The sequence below is a fragment of the Haliotis asinina genome, chromosome 1 (genome assembly GCF_037392515.1).
Source record: "Haliotis asinina isolate JCU_RB_2024 chromosome 1, JCU_Hal_asi_v2, whole genome shotgun sequence".
Taxonomy (NCBI): domain Eukaryota; kingdom Metazoa; phylum Mollusca; class Gastropoda; order Lepetellida; family Haliotidae; genus Haliotis; species Haliotis asinina.
The window spans coordinates 57,516,840-57,536,629 of record NC_090280.1 but is presented as its reverse complement, the minus strand read 5'-3'; the positions used below and the strand labels follow the sequence as shown (position 1 = coordinate 57,536,629).

At 39.9% G+C, this 19,790-nt stretch overlaps 1 protein-coding gene across 1 annotated transcript; it reads left to right on the top strand.

Moving 5' to 3' along the window:
• Positions 1-1,960: 1,960 nt before the first annotated feature.
• Positions 1,961-13,571, top strand: LOC137258493 (EGF-like domain-containing protein 2). The gene is made up of 10 exons (XM_067796188.1): positions 1,961-2,006; positions 3,411-3,536; positions 4,039-4,158; positions 5,028-5,254; positions 5,572-5,720; positions 7,696-7,847; positions 9,746-9,830; positions 10,208-10,385; positions 11,320-11,428; positions 13,354-13,571. Exons 1-10 carry the CDS (start codon positions 1,961-1,963, stop codon positions 13,569-13,571), a joined length of 1,410 nt encoding a protein of 469 aa, XP_067652289.1.
• Positions 13,572-19,790: the final 6,219 nt, after the last annotated feature.

Genomic DNA, 19,790 nt, shown 5'->3' with positions numbered 1-19,790 from the left:
GTTGCTTAAGACGATACTCACTCACTCTCTCACTCACTCACTCGCTCACTCACTCACTCTAGGAGAAATATTTCTGTTGAATGGAACACATGCTACCAGATTCACACACAACTTTTCTGTGCCCTTCGTCAGATGAATAAAAATGGAAAAGTAAAATATACTTGTAAATTGTACGTCCGGGAACACACGATAACAGCTATGTCACAATCAACTGAGATCAGGTGGACTCGTGTCTAAGTACGTGTTAAAACATGGTATACATTTGTTATAACTTTGGCTGGGGGCAGGCATGGTATACATATGTTATAACTGGGGTCGGTGAAGACATGGTATACGTGTATCATAACAAGGGTCAGTTATAACCAGGGTCTATGAAGTCATGGATACAGGTGTTATAACTAGAGTCGGCGAAGACATGGTACGCACGTGTAATACTTGGAATGGTCAGTGGTCTCTGAGGGTATATTTGAATATAGCGTCGGTGAAGACATGCTCTGCATACAGTTACAGATGTTCGGTGAAGACATGTTTGAATATAACATAGGTGAAGGCACATCTGGATATTGGCGCTATGCAAATCTCCACATATGGTATTATTATCATATGCATATTCATAACGTATTCAACTAAATGCACTTATTAAAAGATGTTATTTGCCACCTGTAATTAGCGTCTTTGATGTGATTCACTTATGAATATTCCGTTTCATTTTAGCCTTGCCAAAACTGTTTCAGAGTGTTTCCTACGAGTGGTAGAGCTGTTAATGTTCAAGCAAAATAATATGCTTTCAAGTTCTCACTCTCTGCCTCAAACAATAGCAACAGTTTCATAACACGCGGCGTTTAGAGCTACCTGAGCAGTTCTTATACTTCCAATCTCGTTTGATGATGATGAATGTCACAGCAGGAATACCTCACTACAATCAACCGAGCTTCGCTTACCTCAAGCATACTTCTAGGTCTATTTGCTGAATAGTTTGATTCAATAGTTTGTTATATAGATTCAATCAGCAAGGGCAGATTTACTGTAAGTCGTGTCTCAATAAAAACATCCACGAGATGCGATGTTGGAGCATTTGGGATCGGAGAAGGCAGTGATCGTAGGTACGTTATGGTTAGTATGTCTTTCATTTGGAATATATATGGCTTGAGCAAGTCCTCAGGAATAGGACATACAGAAAAACACAAGATTCCGCCTCTGTTTTTTGTGAAGTTTTTAAATGGAGGTCATTAATATGAACGCTTATTTTTTATGAGATTGTTTTTCCAAAATCGAGTTTCTTCTGCTGTTCAGTATATAAGTGGTTTTCCTAATACAGGATATGTACAATCTTAAACAGGCGTGCTAACCTCTATAAAGTATCATTAAATTACCAACAATGGGCTAAGTCATTTCCAACCGAGACCTATTTAATGATAGAGAAACGTGGGTGTTATTGTCACAGGTCGTCGTGCATGTTGGCTGAGCTTGACCAAGCCCTTCAAATATGTGTTTCAGACTTCTTCAAATGTTCATTTTGAAATTCATTTGCAGGCTGCTTCGTGTGCATACGTGTTTGACAAATTAAGGCTTTTATAACTACTGGTCAAGAACCGTTAAGTTTAAAATTTCAAATTTTCACAAGTCATTCTTCAAAATCGTTGGATGTCAGACCATAATCTGACTTCATTACCGGTTATAGTGAACGCACGCACGCACGCACGTACGCACGCACGCACGCACGCACACACCTCCCCGCGTTCATTACAGTAATAAAAGTGCTAATAGAGACAGGTTTCTTAAGTTTTGTAACTTTAAGCTTTCGGGTATCCTCTTTTCCCGATGAGTATAATACTTTCACACTTACCCTTTCATGATGTCATAGATGTTTACCATAAATGATACTTATACTTAAGAATTATTCCAATTTCATATACTAACCTGATTTGCTTTTCTTTCAGGGAGTTAAAACCTGTCCACAATGAGATCTTTGGTTGCGTGGATACTGTTGCTTGCTTTGCAGCCAGGTAATATTACCTTTCTGAACCGGCATATGTTGACTATGCAAATGAATGCGTCAGTGAGTGAGTGTGTGAGTGAGTGAGTGAGTGAGTGAGTGAGTGGGTTATTGAGATATTATGACACTACGTCGTTGATACTGATGATGATATGTTAAGACAGGATATTTCCACGTAGTTGTTAGCTTGGGTGTTCCCTTGATCAAAGGTCTTTTTTCTGTCATTCTTTTTACCAGCTCAACACCCTGAGCAAACATTTCGTCAATATACCTGTTATAACTATGAGTGGTGACGTTTTAAACAAGTGACGCGTGATATGCATTTCATCAAGAGATGTGTTATATAATCGTTATCACGTGAGGTTATATACGTTTAACGTTATTATGTGATATGAGAGTGACGTGTAACATCAGCAGATTGTGTTTTATAACATGTAAAGATCCAGTTTTCTCATCAAGTGACGTGTAATATCAGCATATTGTGTTTTATAACACGTAAAGATCCAGTTTTCTCATCAAGTGACGTGTAATATCAGCAGATTTTGTGTTTATAACATGTAAAGATCCATTTTTCTCATCAAGTGACGTGTAACATCAGCAGATTGTGTGTTTTATAACACGTAAAGATCCAGTTTTCTCATCAAGTGACGTGTAATATCAGCAGATTTTGTGTTTATAACATGTAAAGATCCAGTTTTCTCATCAAGTGACGTGTAACATCAACAGCTTTTGTTTTATAACATGTAATGATCCGGTTTTCTCATCAAGTGACGTGTAACATCAGCAGATTTTGTGTTTTATAACACGTAAAGATCCAGTTTTCTCATCAAGTGACGTGTAATATCAGCAGATTTTGTGTTTATAACATGTAAAGATCCAGTTTTCTCATCAAGTGACGTGTAACATCAACAGCTTTTGTTTTATAACATGTAAGGATCCAGTTTTCTCATCAAGTGACGTGTAATATCAGCAGATTTTGTTTTATAACATGTAAAGATCCAGCTTCCTCAAGTGTACTGGGTAAGGCCAGAGTAATGCCCAACAGGTATTTCACAGGACAAAATTCCGTCTAAATTACAGTTTACGGATAAATACATCGTAACCACGGAGATATGGTCTTCAAACTATGCCAATGATATCATCCTTCATTTGTATCCAATTCCAGTAAACTTCAATTAGAACCAACTCAAAGGGACTTGAATTTTCGATCATTATGAAAGGTACACGCATTCCGACTAAAATATAGCAGAAACCTCCAAACAGTTCGACATATTTGTTAGTTCGGTATGAACGTGTTCGAGATAAGCGTAGTAACTATACTTTTATGTACTTCCGCGAAACATTAAAATCTATAACGTTATGAACGTTACAATTTATATTGAAGAGAAGTGACAAACTAACACTTCATTTCTAGTGGGGGCAACCTTCGACTGCCGACGAGCATCTCAGAATTGTGTTAATGGAATGTGCCCCCTTGGTCAACCCCTGTGCGATTGCCAGGCGACTGGGTTCGAGGGGTACGACTGTGCCCTAAACACAAGTAAGCATATATACTCTATGGTTTTACTCTGCCAGTATCTGCATATTGTAAATATGTATTGCCCATACGCTTAAGGTGGTAATCCATGTTATATTTATACCTGCAGCTGATGTTTTGACAACATCCAATGTGAACAAAAGACAAAAAGACATCATACCAGTTTCACTGTATAGTCCGTACATTTATGTCTCTTTTTATGAATTTGCCAAATTTTTAACAAACACTAGAAACTAACATATTCCTAATATGGTTTTAAAAACTAATATTATTCACAGGGACATCCAAATTTAGAAACCTTTTTAAAAATTTGTTAAATATACAAGCTTGCTTCCAAGCTGTAAAACTATTATTTTTAGCCAGAGTATATATTTTCACAGAGAAGGTTATCATTGCATTCGTGTACAATACGATTTCGCTATTTTCATCCTCGAATAAAATTTGACGATTTATTTAGATGAATGAACACAACTTCTTGTTTCTCATGTATATCTGGCGGTTCCAGGTGCTAAAATCAACTGTACCACCTGCACGGCCGGCCAGGGCACCTGCTACACTGACGGGGGTGCAGAGAGGTGCTACTGTGGCAAGGAGTACTATGGCGCATCATGCGATCGAAAGAGATGTAAGTTATACCTAATGACAATGGCAGTGGCACCCTGAAAGGACTTGATATATTCAGCTGCAAATTAGAATCGAATGTGGATCAGACAATCCAGCGATCAACAGCATGAGGACCGATCTACGCAATTGGGATTCGCTGACATGTGCCAACCAAGTCAGCGAATCTGAGTTTTTAAGCATTTAAGTGTTGGTTGTTGAGACCAATTCTAACCCAGATCTTCACTGGCAGACATTAACCTTGCGTGACACGTTCATGAAATATGGCGTAATTTAGGAACAGTCGTTCTAAAATCAGTCTTAGAAATGTTCGCTAAGGTAGCAGCGAAATATTTGGAGTGTTTACAGTGACTAGGTGTGTTGAAATAACACAATAGTGAGATCTTGTATATTTACGGTGACACACATAAACACATAATTAGAAACGTGATCGTGGAAATAAGCATATGTCAAGTCCACCTTCACTGATACTATAACGGTAGACTCGTGAAGATCGGGGTTAGAACTGGTCTTCAGTAGCCCATGCTTGTCATAAAAGGCGACTGACGGAATCGGGTGATCAGACTCGTTGACTTGGTTCACACATGTCATCGTATCCCCTTTGCACATATCGATGCTGTTGTTTGGTGGCCCAGTTGGTTATTACGTTTTTTTAAAAACAAAAATCCACGTCAAACTTTTCCACGTAAAAAATTGCTTTGCCTTTCCATGTGTTTGTGACAGGTGACCCTTGTGGAGCAGGCTACACCCCTGGAATTACTATAATTTGATTGTAATTAATATACAGTATATAATATACACATGTTAATATACACATATTATTGATATACTTGGAATTATACAATAGACAGGGTTTGTCGTTTTTATTTCAAGTCGATGTGTACTGCACGGAGAGTCTGATGGTCATTGGTATTAACCCTTACGGCACGTTCGCCGGCATTGCTTACATTGAGGGAATGAGGGGGATGCCAGGATGCCAATCTATCCCAGTACCAGCGAATGCATCCCAAGATGATCAGCTGCCAGATACCTGGGACGAAGGCGGTTATATTGAGGTGCTGCATAACAGCAGTGATTGCGGTTCTGCCGTCACTGTAGACGTAAGTGAATGCATTTTACATTTAAAAGATGAAAAAATATTTATTTATTTATTTATTTATTTATTTATTTATTTATTTATTTATTTATTTATTTATCTATATCACCCAGCAAGAACATAATTCGTGTGATTGTGAGATTGTCAAGTCATACTTCCCACGGAGCTGAGAATGACACGGAGCTGAAGACGAGTGTAGATATTGTCATGACTAATAAACGTAACAAATGCAATGGTATGGCACTGTATATTGTCTGCAACTGTTCGTTAACATTTTGATTTTGACATTGTGTTTTTTCTAAAATTTTTCATGGCAAACAGTATGGCAATGGAACAATGGAGTTTATCAGGAACGCCGTCATTCGTTACAACACTGATATGATCCTCCACGTGGATGACTTCCTCACCGTCAGATGCGTGATGGAGAACAACATAACTGTAACTGGAGCTATCACACTCAGCACATCTCAGTGAGTAATCGGGTCTCCATATGCTGCTTGAACAGTAGTAGTACATGGCGTTGGACGGTGCTCATACTTTCCACCACTGGCTCATTTCGTTTTGATGAAATAAATATCTTTCAGGACGACGAGATATAGCTTTGATATTGCAGAGTTATGGATGAATACGTGAGGGAGTTTAGTTGTACGTCGCTTATGGCAACAATCCAGCAATACCACGGCGTGCACACCGGAAATGGACCTCACATTTTGTACCCATGTGCGGAATCGAACCCGGGTGCTCGGAGTGTCGAACGAACGCTTTAACCACTAGGCTACCCGACAGTACTAGTCAGGCATGAAAGAAACATTTGATGTCTTTTAGCGGCATTTAGAAGTTTAAGATTCTTTGTTCTTTCCCACTCAACGTTTTGGGACAGTCTATGTAAACTTTGGCTCAGTATTAGTCGTTACACTTCTTATACTGAGTCTACCAATCCCTAGTCGAAGGTCGCGTCAGCTAACCATTGCACCTGACCAATCAGAACACTGCTTACCAAATTTGCGAAAGTTGATATTCGTACATACCTTTTGAACTTTTACCTCCAAAACGTTTTTACACGAAAAATTCTGAAAGCGTTTTCCGTACGTACGTTTGCTTTCAAGTGATGTACAAGGAGCACAGTGAGTAAACAGTCACTGAAAATAGCGCTTTTGTTAATATTAAATGATGTTAGCTTGAGGAAATGTTAGCTAATGAAAACCATGTCATCAGAAAGTCCAAGGCGTATCTACTGCATGTCAAATATCAGTGTTTTGTGAGGAGTTTCGTTTGTTGAGAGATCAGTGTCAGTGACTGGGGAATTTTGAAAGTCGCCCCAAACCTTAAACAGTAGCCGTTGTCTGATTGGTCAAATCCATTCGGCTGTCTCGCATTTGACTGGACGGGCATAGGTCCCTCAAAGGTTACCTGACGCGACCTCCTTTCAGGGTTTGTTAGACACAGTATAGGGGTGTAATGAATAATACACAGACTATGTTTACTTAGACTGCTTTCCGGGACCATTACAGCTCCCTCCATTGGGTGCAGTGACTGTTGAGACCATGACGTCGATACTATTATGTCATGACTGCGCATGCATTATGACGTCACGATGTATCTGACACCACAATACACAAGGAAGAGTACAGTATATAGAGCATACTAAACGACATTCCGAGTAATACCATTTTTATTAGTGAATGATTTGGTATCAAACGAGCGAAAGCGAGTGTGATGCTTATCTTTCACGAGCTTAATGAAAATTATATTTCACGGAAGCGAGTATAGTATTCTGTCTATTACTTCCAACATAAACTGATAGAAACTGCAGCTACAGTGTGAGGACTCCCAGTTGTCCTCGAATCAAACAAGATCCAGTACCACTGCGACAACGGCATTTGCATTGTGACGTCATAACTCTGAACCCCCTATGACGTCATACATCTAGCGGTATTACACTAGTGTAGTATTGCCGTAAAATATTACACTTCAGTATCTTCCACGGGCGAGTAATAAAAGTGATAATGAATGCACGCTAAATAATCAGTCATTGTGTAGTTACAATTCAAATTTCAACTCTATTGTTTAGCATTAATATTTATTATTGCAATGATCCAGAAACGTTAATGAAGCTTAATCAATAAAATATCTTGTCAAAATATGTGATGTATTTTCAATAGAACATTGTTTTGGTTTGCTTCAATAGAACATTGTTTTGGTTTAGCTATATGGTGGCGGTCTGTATGCAATCGAGCCTGGACCAGTCAATCCAATGGTCAACAGCAAGAGCGTCGCTCTACGGATCTGGGATAGGATGATCTGTGTCAGTCAAGTCACCCTACCAACCCGATGTCGATCACGGATACTTGTTATGTATTTACAACTGGATTGTAACGATTTTGCTAAACTGAATATTCAGATTTTTTTATTATTAATTAAGATGTCCTCTTCTCTTTTCGCCAGCGCTGGTCTAAACCCTGTGCCGGTTTGGAACCCCCTTGGAGTGGCCAGACTCTACATAATAAGTAACGGGTTTCCGGTCACCAATTCCCTTGCCAACGGCAAACCGATTGTTATTGGAGAGGAACTACACTTTGTCATTGGACTTGAAGGAGGTTTGTACGGATACATACTGTTTGAAATGAATCGGGCGGAGGTGAACGTTGCGCACTGGTAACCCAGTCTCGTAAAATGAAGCCATTTTCTGTGCAGTATTGCGCTCTTTGGTCACGCCAGAATAATCCTAATTTGTGCTAGAATCCCGACTCAATCCGATTTCATACCGAGCCATAAGTTTCATTAACCTATTCGGGCAATGAATGTGAAAACGAAAGTGAAAACAGACACCACAAACAACTCTGGTTAAACTGAATGCCAATTCCTTGTTTCATTTGAAGATGGTATTGACAAATGAATGTTAATTTTGTTGTGTGTTTGGAAGGTGGAGGGTTTACGCTTATTCAGTGTAGTACTGTAACGCACAATAAGTTTCCATACCAAACTTCTAGCGGCAGAACCATGTTTGGAATTTTTCACGATTTCCAGGTTTCCGTTTGTCATAGCTAGCTGTACGACAGTGCACGCTGTATGGCGTGTTTGCAAGGGTTGGAAGGAGAGTAGTGTTGCAATATACAAGTGCTTAGACTTATCAAATCATACAGTTTAACATTTATGCATCCAATCAAATGTCTGAAACCTCTGGACTGGTTATCGCACTAAGTTGCGCAGTAGGACGGAACCAAGTAAACAAGTTGCCTTTCCTTCTTGTGATATGTAAGTTGAAGAGAGTATCCTTTCAGTAAACTTGGGGATTGAGTAGGCTAGTGGATAAAGCATTCACTCATCTCGCCGAAGACCTGGATTCGTCACAACACATGGGTACAATGTGTGAAGTCCATTTCTTGTGTCCCCCTTCGTGATATTGTTGGAACATTGCTAAAAGCGGCGTAAAACTAAACTCACTCATTCTTAGTTAATACAAGTACCATGTTGAACCATCTCAACTGGTAACGTGGTATTCTTTCAGGATAGGCACATACGTCCTGTTCCCACTCAGATACTCCCACTCAGAGACAAAGCCTTTGCCTGTATGGTGTATTCTGTTTAGTAGTTTTGCTTGGCGAGTATGTACCCTCACCATTTAGCTATTTCAAGATTATGTCATCGTCATGGGCTTAAAAGAATAATTATAATTATCGAAAACAATTTTCGTGACTATTCGGTAATTTGTTTTCCTGACGTTTAATTGGCTGTCGTTTTATTGGCTGACGTTTTATTGACTGACGTTTTATTGGCTGTCGTTTTATTGGTTGACATTTTATTGGCTGTCGTTTCATTGGCTGACGTTTTATTGGCTGTCGTTTTCTTGGCTGACGTTTTATTGACTGACGTTTTATTGGCTGTCTTTTTATTGGCTGTCGACGTCGCCTTAGTTATAGAGTTTGGCGGGAACACGTACCGGTGAATTTCACTTTAAACAAAAAAAAAAAAAAAGGAAATGAAATAAAGTGAAATTAAGAATGCGAATTCTCATACTTTTACCTTGTCAGTTGAACCTTTCAATCTCAGAAGTTAATTAACTTATGACAAAATTTGTTTAAGAAGCGGTCATAATTTCACGTTTCTATGATTGGTTTGTATTTCAAAGGGGGAGGGGGGCAGTGAACGTTAAACATCATCAAACACCGAGAATAAGTGGGGTGTGTCTAAGTAAATACTGATCATGTACTGCACGTGCGTTTGTTTCACTGTTCCCACTGCAGCACGTATCCCCTTGTATTACAAACCAAAAATAGAGATTTGAATCTATGATGGTTTGTCAAACAATGTTTATCTCAAGTTGAATAAACTTCTCAAATTCAAATGTAAAGTCGGTAAGGTAAATTTCTGAGGATTTGCAATCTAAATTTCACTTTATTTGATGTACTTTTTTTAAAAGTGAAATCTATCTGTACGTTTTCTCTGCAAACAGACAATAACGTTCACCTTGTTCTATTTACCTTCTGTTTTATAGTGTATACACACATGAGGATCGAGTACGCCGAGGCAACGGATAACAGGACAAACACCAATAAGACGCTCGTTTTGATACGCAACGGGTAAGAGGGAAACCTAGAGGCAATGTTCACTATTATTGTAAATGTTTCGTCAAAAAAGTGTCCAAGGTTGCATAGATGGTCATAGATGGTCGTTTTTTCGATATCAGATTTGTCCTGATTGTTTCCAGGCTGTCAGTACATGGGTTACACTTGGTGTCATCAGTGACATAATTGTGTCATACTGGTGTGTAAGAAGCACAATTCTATCCCGTCGTAACCATTGCTTGAAATTGCAACCATACTCACTAATTAGTTGTAATCGTGTCATTTCTATGTTATTTCCATTATATGAATAATTGACTTGCCAATGTACGTGTTTGTGATTCACCTGGTATTCATATTCATGCCTTTATTCCTGTAATATACATGTTTTTCAGATGCATGACCCCTCAAGCTATGCCAGTGACTAAAACGAAGCTCAAACCTAATTCTGTTAACGTCACAGACCATTCCGAACTGGATCTCTACGCCTTCCGGTTTGAAGGCAGTGATGAGGTGCTCTTCAGGTTCGACATCAAAGTCTGTGTGTTGGCAGATGCTGACGCATGCGCACCTGTAAGTAGTCATGGTGATGAAGGTGTTTCAGGCGATCCAGCCTACTTGGTCAAATCTCAAGGCAAAGATTTTTGTGAAAATATGTTATCGAATATTATTAATGAGTCTCTGATGAAACATAGAAATCAGTGGGCGGTTTGTGCACGCGGGCCATCTTGTTCGGGATGTAAAATGAATTTCGATGTTATATTTGTGTAGCAGACGTAATTCCAAATGCTATTTTATTTGCAGGGATGTTTTTTTTCAAACATTGTTGAAACAGTTGTATCAGTCTCATGATACATTTTAGCTCTACAACAATTTGTGTGTCTGTGTCAGTATCTTACTTACTGGATTAGCGTTGTAACTATATTTTAAGATTAGGCAATACTCATAAGTATGGAAATATTACCAAGGTTGAGTCTTTGAATGACATTTAGAAGTGATTTATGGATGTCAAGAGTATTGCCAGAAAACAATATTTACTGTTATTATAATTCAAACTGTTCCAATGAAATACGACTGTCTAACACATTGTTAGGTGTTTTGGGGCTTCGTTCTATATTAGGTTCTCGCTGTAGTAAAACAACATCTGGTTGTGTAGAGGACTTGCAGAACATCTGAACTCCTTATGTCCCAGTTACTTCTGATAAGACAAAGTCTTATGCCATGGTCCTTTCTATACACCTGCCCTGAAAATTCGTTGGAGCGATGTTATGAGCATCCTGGCAATAAACTTCTCTATAACCATCCCACAATCGTTCGTTGATGCCATGCTATTCATTATCCTATGCATGATCGTTAAGTGTAGGAAGAGTGTAAGACGTCCCTTAGAAAGCAAAACCTTAATCATAAGCATCTCTTGTTCGTTCGTTGGAGTCGTGTCATAATGCGTCCCTATACAATGCCCTTCTATGTTAACAAATCCTCAGTGTTTTCTTTTCCCGTGTTACAGGCAACATGCACTGACGGGGAAATGGGTTACGGGCGGAGGAGACGAGATGCGACTCCCACCACCACCCTGCAGCAGGTCCTCAAGATAAGTGACACGGCCCTCACTGAAGGTGGGTAAACTTTACATTCACGATGTTCCTTTGAAAGGTCTTGATGTTGTATTATGCTCTGGCTAGAGGGACGGTCGGATAATAATTTAGAAAATACTCCGTTACAGGAAATGCCTGAATGATTATTGCTTATTTTTGGGTGTGAAAAAATAGTCAAAATTGGTATATATCAAAAAGTAAATGCTGGATAATTTGAAATTATGTGTTGTAGATTGACTGAGCGTGTGAGAGATTAGGCTGCATGTTTCTCGGGCACATATTTTTCAGAGCTGTAAGGCTTTCTTTAATTTTTGATAGAAAAAAGTGACGAGGGAGGAACACATTTATGTTATTTCTCTCAGAAATGGGAGTTTACCACGTGTTAATACGTTTCAGTCATATTCGTTCTTACAGACACTCATTCTTGTAGGTTCCGGGGTAGAATAGGCCTTCAGCAACCCATCCTTGCCATAAAAGGCGACTATGAGAAGCGACTAACGGGATCAGGTGGTCAGGCTCGCAGACTTGGTTGGCACATGTCTTCGGTTCCCAATTGCGCAGATCGACGCTCATGTTGTTGATCACTGGATTGTCTGGTCCAGACTCAATATTTAGAGACCGCTGCCATATCGCTGGAATATTGTTGAGTGTGGCGTAAAACTAAACTCACTCACTCACTTACTCATTCTTGTAGCAGATAAATGGATGATCGGGACGCGGCGTAGTCAAAAGTATCTTTTTAATGGCAATAAAACTTGTCACTCGCACATAAAAATGCGGCGCCGATGCCCGACAAACATTTCACTTTTTTATTTAGGAATATCCTCGTATTATCACGGCGAGGGACTTGATATTGACTTTACTCATTGTACCCATGTCGAAATAGAACTCGGGTCTTCTGCGTGAAAAGGAAACTCTTTAACCACAAGGCTACCCCCCATCGCCTCGTGTACAGTGCAAAAGGAATTAAAACAAAAGGTCACTGGATGGTCCTTAATCATTCTTGTTGTTAAGGCGTCCGATCATTTTGGTCGCTCATTAACGAACATGTTTTGTGATGGAGGCCGTGATATAGCCGGCATAGTGATGACTGCTACAACAAAAAACATTAATTCAATCACTATGACAGAATCTAGAAGAATAAGCCAGTCAACAGACTGCAAATGTCAGTCACCTGCGCGAAGGCGGAATGAATCTGAATCTGGTGTAAAAACATCGACTCCTCCTGAAAAGAAACATGTCATGTGATCTGCAGAAGGCCGCAGTTTTGGGGAGCCTTCATATTCTGCGGAAAGTTCTTCGTGGATTCGACAAAGTAGCGTTTTCTGGGAGAAGTCCCATTCGCTGACGGGGCAAGGGCCCTGTGCTGAGGATGAGCCTTACCAGTTTGACTGTGCCAGCACTCGAAACCTCTCATCTGCATTTCCGTCTTAATTTGTAAAGCAGACTGCCAAAACATGCAAAACATTGTGCATTTATGAAAAGCAAATGCGCTAAGCTCCATTCAATAGGCGGATGCTCACAGTGAGAAATCAGTCTAACTAGTATTATCCTGGATAAACCAACCTGCCAGTGAGGCGCTAGGTTTTTAGTCACACATGACTTATCTCACCGGGTACCCATTTTCTACCGAAGTTACACTTCAGACATAGGATTCGTTAGTCCGGTCACCTGCCCCATCAAACCATATCCACCCAACCCTAATTCAGTGAGCTTATAAACCACCAAAAACAGGCTTACATTTTTCTTTTCGTGTTTACCTTCACTTAGCGCATACAGCTCTGATCTTGGAAACGAAAATTAAATTCCGACGCATTTACTTCAGAATTTTAGACTTTTGGCATGCCGCGATTGGTTTATTTTACATGGCAGCCGGACTAGATAAGCGTGGATTAGCAGTATAATGAACGAGAGTTGTGGAAGTAATGCCATTCCCTTTTTTGTAGACGACGACGCCGATCCCCCAGCCAATGAGACGGAATGTAATCCACGGGAGATAACCCTTACCCTCATTGTAATGGCCTTGGCGATGTTCTTCCTCCTCATCGTGTGCGTCGTCCTCATCGTCGTCCTTGCGTTCTCACGTCAGCGTCGACACATAAGTGAATCCAAGACTGATGTGTCTGCCCTGTCCGTCCCAGCGGAGAAGCCCCCGCTGATATAGTCAGCTTGCAAACTCACACGAGGACGATGACAGTCTTATCAATGGAACCAATGATGTTTTATACGTTACATGTATCTTTTATTTTTGCTTTAATTTAAACATATATCAGCATACAAGATGTCAACACGATATCAGCAAATAAATTTTAATTAAGAGTATATAAGATTAATTCTATTTGTATATTTGTATATTAATTTGTGTTTAATTGTATTTTCTTCATACTAGTGTGACTATCAAGACTGTTAGGCTGTGTAAAAAATAAATGTTTCTCGGGCACATTTTTTTTAAAAGCGATGAGAGCGCTGTGACTTTTTAAAAATTTTGAGAAAAAAAAATTGTGACGCGGGAGGAAAACATGTTTTATTTTGTTCTCTCAGAAATACAGCTTGGGAGGTTCAGCACGTGTTAATGAGCAGTGGATTCAGCCACGCTCGTTCTTGCAAACACTCGTTCTAAAAGTGGACAAATGGATCAGCGGGACGCGAACAAGTCAAAATTCTTTTTTAATCGCGATCAAAAATTGGTACGCGCAGATGCCTGAAAAACATTTCACCTTTTTATTTAGCCTTACTGTGAATATCAATATTCTTCTCGGGGTGTTGCCTTATAGGTAAATATATAGACTGGTCTGTATGTCTGGGCGTGCGTGCACGCATGTGTGCATGCGCGTGTGTGGAAAGCTTCGAGCACGTGTGTGTGTGTGTGTGTGTGTGTGTGTGTGTGTGTGTGTGTGTGTGTGTGTTTGATAAATATGATTAAATTTGTTGACATACACATATGTAATAAACTTTGTCCATAGTAATATACGGGATGCTTGAACAGCGAATCCTTAACGGGAACTTATCAAACTGACCAAGCATGGTTATCATGAGAAACAAAATCCAGGTGACTCAAACAGTAAAATAACTGTATGTGTGAAAAGCATAAACCTAATTAGTGACGACACCAAGCGTTCGCGACATTAACATGTTTATGTATCAGTGGTGGTCATGCTTTATAAGTGCACAATAAATTGTTGAACTATACTGGTTTGTTATCAATGGTGCGGTGCCATATGGCGCAAGTGAAAAGTAATTATACACGGTGGTTAATCAGTGTTCACAGTCGTAAGTACTGTATTAAGACATTTAGTTCATTGGCGTCTTATTGAATACAACCGTTATTCTGTAAAACAGCGTTATCAATGAGAAGCGAATTATATAGTTTATAATACTAGTGAGTGAATGAGTGCTTTTAGCTATATTCCAGCAATATCCGTCCGGGGCCACCAGAAATGGACTTCACACTTTGTGCAAGTACCCATAAGGGGAATCGAACACTGGTCTCCAGTGTGACGAGCGGATGCTTTAACCATTAGGCTACAACAATGTAAGAAATCAAATGACATGAAACACAGGAGACGCTTATTCTGTTTACGTGCAGTATCGCCCGTGTGTAACTTGGAAACACATTTTCTTTTCAGTGTCGGTTCCGTGCCTTCCCTCCCCGCTCTCTCTCCTCCTCCCTCCCCCTTATAACATAAATTAAGGTACAGCGGTGTTTTCAAGGTATCCGCTCACACACACCCATGGTGTATGCTGAACCCGAAAACTTCCGGTGCCAGTATTGGCATGGCAACCGGTTAGCTGGATGGTGCCATGCTAACTAAATCAATAAATGTATAATACCCAGTTTTGACACTCCGTTTTGATTCCGTTTTCCGATTTTAAGCGAAAGACAACATAGCTCCGAAAGTCAGGTGAATGAACCACTGAAAATCACCGATGACACCAGGTGTTCACGAAAAGGATGTCCTGCTTTGTCAGCAGCACCCACCACACACAATTTCTCACAAGTCACCCAGATCTGAGACCATTAGAGGACCTCGGACCTTTTATCTGTACATTCTGACCCAAAATTCGTGCTCCCGACGACTACCGAAACACCATTGGTTTTAACTGTCTACACGAGTATCGACGCTATGGGATAGCTTAGCGGTTGAAGTGTTCAAAGGCCCATGGATACAATGCGTGAGGCCCATTTCTGATGTTCCCCGCCGTGATGTTGCTGGATTATGACCCAAAGCGACGTAAAACCATACTCACTCACCACACCAGTATCGTCTTGACCCACAACAATATCTGATGATGAAATATAACGGTCTTCTGATTTTCGCACAGTTTTAGTCTGTCGTACAGACCCTGAAGTATATATATCCAAGAAAGCCCATGCAAGTCTAGAAAATGTGGCAAGTCTAGATTTCCATAGCTTCAGGCTGAAAATGAAGAAAGTCTCAGGGCTCCACTTCATTACATTATTTTTTTCGCTATGAACGTTTTTTCAGTAAAATATGTTTATTTCAGAGACTAGCTGTTAGTCTAGTACAGTTTGAACACGTTAATTGAGTGTAAGAATAACCTTCTGCACATTACCGACTTCAAATCTTTAAACATCAAAATGTCTAATTTACACTTAAATGTAGTGTAACGATATTGGACATTTAGAATTTAAATTTATGTGAACAAGATGTGGTAAAATCGATATTCTTTATTTGCTTATTTTCTTTAAACCTTTGGAGTGTAAACAAACTTTGAATTCCAATTTGACAATACGCTCTCAACACAACAGTACTTCAAAGATCCCTTGTGTCATGTTTATTGTTCGTTTATTCATATTACATATACGACACCCAGAAATGTCCAGGTCATGCCACACATCTTGGGTGGATTGACCGGTTAACTGTTTATACAGTGCTTCGGTATTTGGCTCACCCCATAAATATTCCGTGTAACAAGAAAATGACTTTTAAATTCCATTCAACAGCAGCGGGGGGATCATACATATGTATTAAATAATTATTAAATATTTGTATGGTGAATAGGGCATGTTTCACAATTAGCATGCAATGTACTTACTTTCTATGCACTTACTTTTAACTTCACATCACTTTACGCGTGTAAATATATTTTTATTATGTTTTAAGTATTGCAAGGAATCAAATTTCTGCCTATTCATTCTTTTCCAATTTCCTTTTGTTGACAGACTAGCTCTGTATTCATACGGGAAATATTTTTGTTGACTCTGGAAATGCTTGAGGAAACGAAAGTTTGTGTGTCTGTTTTGCTTGCGTTTGCGTTTTGTCAACGCCGCATACAACACAATTCCAGCCTTTGTGTGCTGGATATTTTACCCCACACCATGACTCTGTCTTCACCGAATCCGTCGAATGCAATCAGGGTTAAACTCTTTTTTCCGACGGTATGCACACTGTCTTTCATATCTCCGGTGAAGAAGAAATCGTGATTCATCACTGAACTAGATTCGGCTTCAGTTTTTAAGGTTCCGGTCCGTACTCGACGATTACGCTGATGGAAGTCTCTGAAAACAGGGGCGACAACAGGTATCGAGATATGGTGCTTTGATGAACATTGAAATGTCGGGCAACTGCAGACAGCTCCACAGGTTCAAGGCAGCCTATGACAATGTTTCGACTAGCGGCATTCAGTGATTTCGCCTTTTCCAGGCAAAAACGACTGACAAGTTTAAACACAACGTGTACTTTTTATAGATATCGATACTGCATGCTTTTCTGCTTACTTGCACGCGCATTTTGCTTTGCGTGTTTTCTTGGTGACGTTTTGGAGAATATTTCTTCAAATGCTCGTAAAACAAGGGGGAAAATTAGAAGTGCCACGTTTTGGCGAGGAAGCTGTTTACGATCACTCAAAGATGACGTTTGGGGAAGAAATAGTATTTTTGTATTGCTATTTGCAGCAGTCAACTATTCTTAAAATCGCTTGGGCTTTTAAAGAGTGTATAAGCCACAGATCCGCTAGACCACACTAATCTGGCACATGAATGTAAACATACTGCAGATTGTTTTGTCGTACAATTATCGTTAATAAGTTTGAAAAAACACGTGCGTACAGACATAAAACCAGCAACAAACTGAGAGTACTGCTGCGGTGTTGCTAAAAGCACCCAAGTATATATATGTCTATACAATTTGTCGCTGCGTGCTCAGTTGGACACCTCTTTAAATACTCTGGGACCTTGGTCGTTCACGCATCAGTGCACACGTATGTAAAGGCGAGCAACATGTATCCCTGTGACCAGTGACGCGAAGCACTGTTCCTTTGAAGTTCATTGCGAGTGTCAATCATTCTAACATAAAAAAGATGACATACATGTATTTAGCTTGCAAAGATGTACATGTTCTTACTTTCACAACATCGCTTTCGGTATATATGTAAATGACATTGTACGGAACTATCAAAATAACACCTTTGAAAAAGAAACACAAAATCTTTATAATATATAACAGATGTCTGTCATTGAAATGGAGACAACGCGCGAATTATTATCATTATTTTATTCCAAAAAAAAAGAGTGAGGTTAGTTTCCCGCTTTGAACAATATTCCAGCAACATCACGGCATTTCCACCAAAAATGGCTTTCACACTTTGTACTATGTAGGGAATCGAACCGGGTCTTTGATGTGACGAGCGAACGCTTCAACCACTGGACTACCACACAACCCTTCCTGAAAGAATAAACAGGTGATGCAAATGTTTCTTATCTTACCACGGTGTTATCATAACATTGTCTTCAGTAATTGTCTGGATATGGATATTATAACGACATTGTAATTATTAATATGCTAATCCTGATGCTTTTTATGGGGGCGTCTTTTTATGCATCTAAAGAGAATTAACGACTGTTATAACATGCGTTCACTAACTCACATGGCTTGTGGGTAGTGGACAGGAAATAGCAGAAGTGTCGACGGAAAGCGGGACGGTGAGAGTCACAGACATGAACATGCATCACAGAAGCATGTCAGAAGCATGTCAGTTAATGTATTCACCAGCCTAATATATCACATTGGGAACATACCTCAGATGATAGGCGTAAAACTGGTATGTCGGTGGGGACCGTTGTAGAAAAGAAGAAGGAACAAACGGGAGTGAGAGAAAGAAGTAAATACAGGTAAATACTCCTGAAGCAAGTAAGTTGTATGTATTGAAAATAGTATATGGTCACAAGACGGAATATGTGGTATCTGTGAAGGTGGACAAAGGAGGGAGTATGTGATATCCACAGAGACAGTGGGTGGATAAAGGAGGGAGTATGTGATATCCACAGAGACAGTGGGTGGACAAAGGAGGAAGTGCGTGATATCCATGGAGACCGTAAATGGACAAAGGAGGATGTAAATGGTATCCATGGAGATGGTAGATCGACAAAGGAGGAAGTACTTGGTATCCATGGAGATGGTAGATCGGCAAAGGAGGAAGTAGGTGGTATACACTGACATAGTAGATGGACAAAGTAAGTAGTATCCATGGAGATGGTGGATGGACAAAGGAGGAAGTGTATGGTATCTTTGTAAATGGTAGGTGGACAATGGAGGAAGTGTATGGTATCTTTGTAAATGGTAGGTGGACGATGGAGGAAGTAAATGGTATCCATGGAGATGGTAGATGGGCAAAGGACGAGGTACGTGTTTTCTGTGGAAATAGTAGATAAACAAAGGAGAAAGTATGTGGTGTCCATGGAGCTAGTAGATGACAAAGGAGAAAGTATCTGGAATCAATGGAGATGGGTTATGGTTAAAGAAGGAATTGTGTGGTATCCTTGGAGATGGTTGGTGGACAATGGAGGAAGTAAATGGTATCCACGGTGATGGTAGACGGACAAACGAGGAAGTAGGTGGTATCCCTGTAGATGGTAGATGGACAAACGAGGAGGTACGTGTTTTCTATGGAAATGGTAGATAAACGAAGGAGAAAGTATAAGTCATCCATGGTGATAGTAGATGACAAAGGAGGAAGTATCTAGTATCAACGGAGATGGAAAGGGACAAAGGAGGAAGTACTTTTATCCACATAAAGTAAAGATGTAAAAGAAAGTAAGAACGCGGTGACATGTGACATTAGGAACCTGTGGAACACGTGATGATGAAGGAAAAGCACAAGGGAAATAACATGATGTGCGGGAACACGGTAGATTGCTTTGGGAAGTATCACATGGAAACGGAGAAATAGCTGTTAACCAAAGGAGGAAGAATAAGGTTTCTGCGAAGCTGGCTGATGGACAATGGAAGGAGAGGCAGTCAGTCGCAATGGTTTCAAGCATGAACCCAGGATACGACACGATATTTGCTATCAAAGGAAGCAGTAAAAGTCTGTTGTGTTCTTGAAGCTGGTTGATATCAAAGGAAGGAAGTAAAGGTTTATT

Coding starts and splice junctions, on each gene's coding strand:
- LOC137258493 (XM_067796188.1), top strand. CDS start 1,961: ATGAGATCTTTGGTTGCGTGGATACTGTTGCTTGCTTTGCAGCCAG. Junction 3,537..4,038: donor CGACTGTGCCCTAAACACAA/GTAAGCATATAT, acceptor TGGCGGTTCCAG/GTGCTAAAATCAACTGTACC. Junction 4,159..5,027: donor ATCATGCGATCGAAAGAGAT/GTAAGTTATACC, acceptor TTTTATTTCAAG/TCGATGTGTACTGCACGGAG.